At 32.3% G+C, this 7,312-nt stretch overlaps 1 protein-coding gene across 1 annotated transcript; it reads left to right on the top strand.

The window, feature by feature from the left end:
* Positions 1-3,794: 3,794 nt before the first annotated feature.
* LOC106298245 (putative cysteine-rich repeat secretory protein 17) lies at positions 3,795-4,943 on the top strand. The gene is made up of 2 exons (XM_013734336.1): positions 3,795-4,239; positions 4,349-4,943. Exons 1-2 carry the CDS (start codon positions 3,898-3,900, stop codon positions 4,808-4,810), a joined length of 804 nt encoding a protein of 267 aa, XP_013589790.1. The 5' UTR covers positions 3,795-3,897; the 3' UTR covers positions 4,811-4,943.
* The last annotated feature ends 2,369 nt before the right edge of the window (positions 4,944-7,312 follow it).

The raw sequence follows: 7,312 nt of genomic DNA, 5'->3' as shown, positions 1-7,312 counted from the left end.
TTAAATATTTTATTTTATTTTTGTTTTAATTTCATATATATGTAAATCATTATTTTCATGATTGATTTCTTTATTTCGTTTCTATCTTGTTGTTGTTAAATAAATTTTGTTAAAATTGTTTTGATGAAGCTATGTTCTATTTTTAGTTTAGGTTATTTAGTTTCTTTTATGTTTTAATGTGTTCCTTCACATGTTATTCTATATTTTATCTTCTAATAATCATGTTTAATTGATGAGGTCTACTTAATTAGAAGTTTGAGGGACGTAAAAAAAAATTAGAAGTTTGAGGTAATTTAAATTAAAATGATTAATCATTTCTTATTTAAACATGAATTTTAAAATTTTATTAAATTTTATTTTATAAACTATTGAACTGTTTTGAAATATTTTGAAGTTTTCATTGTAAAGTCTTTTTAGTTAAGATTTTAGTTTAAACTAAAAAATAAATCTTATAACAAATGAGATTTTAGAGTAGTTTAACTTAAATCAGAGTATTTCTTAAATCTTCCAAAATCATTTTAAAACTTACTAAAATGACATCGCTTCAGGTTCTAAATTTAATAGATTCCCCATGTATTTCTGTTGATTAAAAATGTTATTCGTTTCAAAAAAAAATCACGGAAATAATTAAAATGAAATATGTTTTAAAATATTTTAGCTGTATTTATTAAACAATATCCAATAAAACAACATAAATCAAACAAAATTAACTACTTGCAAAGTTCAACCCGTAATGAAAAGAAAATTGATTAATGATATCTTACAAAAAAAAAAAATAATAATCATGGTTAGTTTAAGGGTCTATTTAATTGGAAGTTTGAGGTAATTTAAATTAAAGTGACAAATCATTTGTTATTTAAACATAAATTTTTAAATTGTTATTGAACTTGATTATTCATAAACTATTTGAAAATAATTGTTTAAAATATTATGAAGTTGTAATTTTTAAAATTTTCAGTTATTGTATAGTGTTTTTAGTGGAATTTTTAGTTTTAAAAAAATCTTTTAGTTTGTTGAAATTCTAGAATAATTTAATTTAATCAGAGTAATTCTTAAATTTTCCAAGACCATTTACAACTGCCTAAAATTAAATCCCTTTAGCTTCCAAATTTAATCATTACCCCATGTATTTCTTCAGATTTCTTTTCTTTTATTTTCAAAAACGAAATATATTTAATTAAGATATTTAAAAACTATATTAAATATGTACTTAAGCAAACCATAACAATATCCAAAAACAATATAAATCACACAAAATTAATAACTCGCAAAGTTCAAAAAAAAAAACTTTCAAAGTTCAATATCCAAGAAAACAATATAAATAAAAAAAAATTAACCACTTGCAAAGTTCAACAATTCAGACCGTAATAAAGGGAAATTGATTAATTATAACTTACAAAGAAAAATAATAATCTGTGAAACTAAAGGAAAACATTTGTTTATACGGTATGAACCAGAATTATTTGTTTATATGGTATGAACCAGAATTACACAGAGTACGGGATACTTGGATCAATAACGTTACACTCAAGTCTTTGAAACAAAAATATATACAACAAAGCTCGCTTAGCTTCACAAAATTTTTTTTTGGGTTTGGACATGTATATAGGATCTATGTATATGGTTAAACCGGTACCGAACTGGAAAGAGTCAATCTTTGTTGATCAAAGCCTCTTTCCCTGAAGATGTTTTGTCATGACACTCAGAAACACTATAAAAATGAAATGGATTCTTTGATACTCAAATTGCAGCAGCTTCTGTTGTGTTGATTCAACATGCTGATTCAGATTCTCTCATCAGATACCTTCGTTTTGAAGATTCTGATTCAGATTCCTCTTTATCTCCTACTTCATCTTTCGCTTATAATCTATGGCTCTATGTTAAAATCTAAAAAGGGGTCCATGACATTTATAGTCTGCTCGTAACAAAACCTCCAATTTATAATATATAATATGCTGAATTCAAACACTATAAAGATACTTACTCTTCTAAACAGAAAAACCACTACTGTTCGTCAGTATTCCAGTAACAATGTTTGCAGTGGCTGCACATTCTTATGATTGAAGAGATATCAGTAGAAAGAGTACTACAGTCTCAATATATAGAGAAGAATGTATAGGAGAGAGAGATTAAGAACATACATACCCATCCCAAGGGTAGACAGTCCAGCATCATTGTACTGCAGCATATACTTATGAAACAAAACCAAGTTACATCAATCTCTGTCAATACTAAATTACAGAGGCTAGAACATAAGTAATAACTACACCAACAAAATCTAAAACATTTTGCCTGAGAGAACTAAAGCACATAAAAGTTTTACAACGATGGTTTTGTAGAAAATTACATCCTAGATAGAGTAAAAATTGAGCTTTTTGAGTGGATACACAGAACATTACATCCTAGATAGAAACATATCATGGAGTTCAAGTTAATAGGCAGAACAAATCCCTGAAGTTAACCCAAAAATCTCTGCTTTTTCTAAATAAAAATGACCTCGAGAGCATTCAGAAGGACTCCTCTCGTAAAGAGCTACGAAGCTAACCACAAAAAGATTAGCATTTTTCAATAAATCTATAAGATAACAAAGGAATCAGGAGTCGTAGAGATACGATCGATTGAACAATAGAAACAAACAAATAGCACTCCTTTAATCCAAAAACATACCAGGTAGTTGTCTGTTGGTGTTCGCCAGTGTAAGTAACTGGTCGTACGTATGGAATCAAAAAAATTCATTTGGTATTGGCTTCACTGACTCTGGCAACTTTCAAAAAAAGTGCCATTAGTGAAACGTATGCCGAGGGAGCATCAGACAATAGAAAATTCCGGGTTTCGTCGAACCCACTCATCATGTACACAGAGCCTTTAGTGAAACGCTCCCTGCAGATGCTGAGACGGTTCGCATTCACGGATCCTTGCATAAGCGTTGACTGTTGCAGACAAACAAATGAAAAAAATTACAGTCTCTGTAAAACTGGTATCGTCAAAAGGGTTTACAAAATTCGGGACAGATTACCTTGGCTGTGGTTGAACATCGACCGGCTTTCAGATCACCAAGCAGGGTGAATGAATTCGCCATTGTTGGAGGTGATAATGAGCAGAGATGATACTTGTAGTTTTCGTACACACGGCGGTCTTCATCGCTGCAACGATGTCAATTAATAGGAGAGCTTTGGTTGGTTACATACGAAGAGTCTGAGCTCAATTTAATGTTTCGTAGTTGGGTAAGTGGGACAAAGCTTGTTAATGCTCGGATTAAAGGACCAAATTAATGGAAACGCAAAGCATTTCAGGTTGTATATTGGAGGCGGCTCTGTCGGGACAACGACGACGATTGACCTAAATGGAGTTTTTTTTGTAGAACACAAAATATGGGCTTTGAGACAAAGACAAATAAAAGAACGCAGAGAAAAGAAAAATCGGTTTCGTTGATTTTTTTTAGGTGACATGTGTCCAAATTTGCCCTATGCTACTTGCTGAGGTGGCACAAAGAAAAAAGAGAGAAGTCTATTTTATTGTTATAGATAGATATGGTGCTAGTTGTAGATGAAACTGAAAGTTGGTATCTTATCATAGTCGATTAAAGTGAAAAAAAAAACAAAAAATCTCGTAATTATAGAAATAAATAACAATTCCTTCATTCGAGTGGCACCATACAAATCGTGTGATTGTAAGAGGTAGAACTCAGTCACACCTTTTTCGCCGCAAATACTAAGTCTTAGTTAGCTCCCCACTCCTCTCTTTTATTAATCAGCTAACCAAAAACATTTTATATATATATAAGAAGTCACCTTTCATTCAGATCCATATCCCTCCCTTCTACACAAACATCACAGTCTTAACGCTTATTTTACAGAGAAACAAGTATCAAAGAAGAGCAAAAAAGTATCCACAACAATGTATATTTCACCGTCTGTATTAATACGCCTCCTTTTGGTCCCTATCTTGGCCGTGGTGGCCATACAACTTCTATTTGTACGCGCTGTTTCGTCAGTGAACATGACAAATCCGTATCTACACCATAAATGCTTTGTCACTCTAGGGAAATACAAACCGGGAAGTCAGTATGAGAAAAACCTTAAACGTATAATCAATGAATTCCCTAAAGGAAGTTTTAAGAGAGGTTTCATCTCTATGACCCTTGGTGAAAGTCCTGATTTCATAGTCATGCTCTTTCAATGCCGCGGAGACACCCACGGGCCCAAATGCCGTTCTTGCTATGCTACCGCCAAACCCGAGGTAAACTCACTTTACAAATTTTGAGATGTATCAGTTTTGGTTACATCCCGTGCATGCTATTTTTTTTTTTTTGATTATGGCATCACATATTTTAATATGCATATGACAGTTTTTTAAGAGATGTCCAAGGCACAAAGGTGGAATAATATGGTACGACCAATGTTCTTTATATTTTTCTACGATCGATTCTTTAGGCATGATCGACTACGACAACAATTTCTGTATGTCCAATGCAACGAAAATAAGCGACGATCTATATAACCAAGTCAAACCGCGGCATTTCATCGACGATATGATACAAAATGCCACTCGTGAAGCTAAACGAGAAGCGCCGTACTACATGGCGGAGGAGAAGAGGGTGGGGAAGGAAACGATATATGGAATGGCTGAGTGCTCCTTTGACATGTCGCAAAAAAACTGTAGGAAGTGTTTAGAACGAAATAATTTCTATTTTGCGAGATGTTTTTGGGATAAACTAGGAGCCAGAGTTTTGGGTAAAAGCTGTAGTTTTAGGTATGAGTTTTATCCTTTCATTTTACCTAAGGCCGGTCCTAAATATTTGAAGCCTTAATAAGCAATTTATAGAAAAAGTATTCGGATCTTTTCTATATGCAAATTTTAAATTTTATTATATTGAAATCATTTTATTTAGACAAAAATGTATGATGAAGTTTGAATTAATATATACTCCTCGTTATAGACTATATTCTATGAAGTTATTTTAAATTTTCTTGCAAATTTTTTTTCCTGTTCTAAAATTATTTTATGATTTTAGTTACATTAATAATTTTTTTTTCTTTTAATAAATTCTACCAACTGTCCGGCCGGCTTTGGTAAAAACGCATTTATTGATACATAGTAGACTAGCCTAAAACCGTCCACACCTTCTGACTTGAATTTAAACAGTTTTCAGTTAATATCAGGAAGTACACCAATCGTCTGTTGCATCCCATCATGTTAACCATTTGGTCGGAAGTCCAAATTCATACTAGCCAAACATCAATAATTTAGTTCCAAAAAAATGAACTTGTGGCTAACGTGAATACATGTTGAGCTCTAAGTAATTACCATAAGACTATTACTACTTTGGTTATTTTAAAATTGTTAGACCATGTACAATGGTTTCAAGACTCTTCTCATATTCAACGTCTTCTTTTTCTCTTTTTAATATTTCACATCATCTTCTCTCTCTTCCACCTCATTTATTCAACACCCACTTCAATCTACACTTTTACAATGGTTTGTTTTAAAAATTTAACACCCTAGCCCCACAACTCTTAATTCATATTTTTGTTTTACGATTAACTTAAAAACTAAAATAACATAACTTTTAATAATATTTATTTTGAATTATTATACTTAGCTTAATTTTTAAATAATATCAAAATCTGTATTAATAAAACAATCAAAATTAAGAACATATTTATTTTTAAGTAAGATATTTACCAAATTTTATTTTCAAAAATACGAAATTTATTATTATTAAAACAACTAAAATTAGGAAACTTTAAATACACACGATACAAACACATATTATTAAAAAAAATTAAACACACACACAATACAAAGCACACAAAATAAAAAATACATTAAAACTCTTAAAGCACATACATATTTATTTTAAGAAAATTAACCATGAAACATTCCAAATTTTGCTCATATGTGTTTAACTAGATCTGATTGCAATCATGATGTATATTTGAATCACGTAATTCAGATCTAGTACGTACATGATTTGCAAATGCGGGTAGCACCTCAGTAGAAAATGGTTGTGGTGTACTCGAACCACTTGCCTCAGATTGATCATAATCGGTCCAATTCTAAGCATATGTATCTCGATCATCCTTAACAATCATTTATGCAATATGATACATGACTGCATGATGATAGCAAGATCTGATATCTCCCACATGCGAGCTGGTTCACGAATGATTTTAAACCGAGCATGTAAGACCATGTACAATGGTATCAATACCCTCCCCATATTCAACACCCTCTTTTCTCTTTTTAACCTTCCACATCATCTTCTCCAACATCCGATGTGTGATACTTTGTGTCTAATACCCCTCGAGATGATGGCTCTTTGAGCGTCAATCTCGGAATGCTCGGACAAGGATAGATGGACCAACTTTGGGCCATATCGATGTGGATCGGGTTGGACTGGGTGAATCGGGCTCTGATACCATGTTAAGCTAGATGGGCTTCCAACCTAAAACCAATTGGTGATAAGTGGAGTGGCTCATCTATCTTATATATAACTAAAGATCTCTTTCAACTACCGATGTGGGACACTTTGTGTCTAATAGCAGTGTCATTGTCCATCGCGAAAAAAAATCCAAGGAACAAGAGTTCATATACCAGCAGCGATCGACGATAATAGGCCATTTTCGTACGACAGAGTATCAGGAGTATCGGTCGAACGCCACTTAAATGTGTCGATCGACGCTCACCATCAGCGCTCAGGTATAACGTTTCTCCTTATTAAATTTAGTACTTATGAATTATTTTTTCCCACCAATCTTAGACTGTATAACACTAGGGACAGTGTTGTTAAAGTCTGGGGGAGGTTCTACTAATATTATGTTTTACTTTGAGTATATAAAAGTAAGATCCAAGGAGACGATTGCTCTAAAAATCGACCGATGAGACTTGGTCGATATCGATCGATAGTACGGCACGAAAAAATATAAATTGTCATTTTATTGTGTCGGTCGATATTAACATCAACGAGCAGGTATATCGTTTTCTTTGTTACATTATGTAATTATGATTTATGTTCTCACCAAACTTCGACTAGATATACACTGGAGACAGTGTAATTTAAGTCTGGGGGGAGGTTTACTGATATTTAGTTTATCTATGAGTTTTATAAAATGTTTTCAAAAAGTTTTTATTGAGTCAAAAACGGGATAATGAACTTTACAATTTCACTTATTATCTAACCACTCTCTAGCACCACTCTTAGATTTATTGACTGCAAAGTGTATTAGAGATACCAAAGTGGATCACCTGCCTATTATCCACACTTGCCGAGAATGTTTAAAGGAACCAAAGCTAATCTCCAACCTAATTG

The sequence above is a fragment of the Brassica oleracea genome, chromosome C1 (genome assembly GCF_000695525.1).
Source record: "Brassica oleracea var. oleracea cultivar TO1000 chromosome C1, BOL, whole genome shotgun sequence".
NCBI lineage: Eukaryota > Viridiplantae > Streptophyta > Magnoliopsida > Brassicales > Brassicaceae > Brassica > Brassica oleracea.
The sequence above is the reverse complement of the archived record's forward strand: the minus strand, read 5'-3'. Positions and strand labels throughout refer to the sequence as shown.

Bases quoted from the DNA above. Each gene is read 5' to 3' on its own strand.
- LOC106298245 (XM_013734336.1), top strand. From the start codon at position 3,898: ATGTATATTTCACCGTCTGTATTAATACGCCTCCTTTTGGTCCCTATC. The intron at 4,240-4,348 runs GTAAACTCACTT...TGCATATGACAG, and splicing joins ATGCTACCGCCAAACCCGAG to TTTTTTAAGAGATGTCCAAG.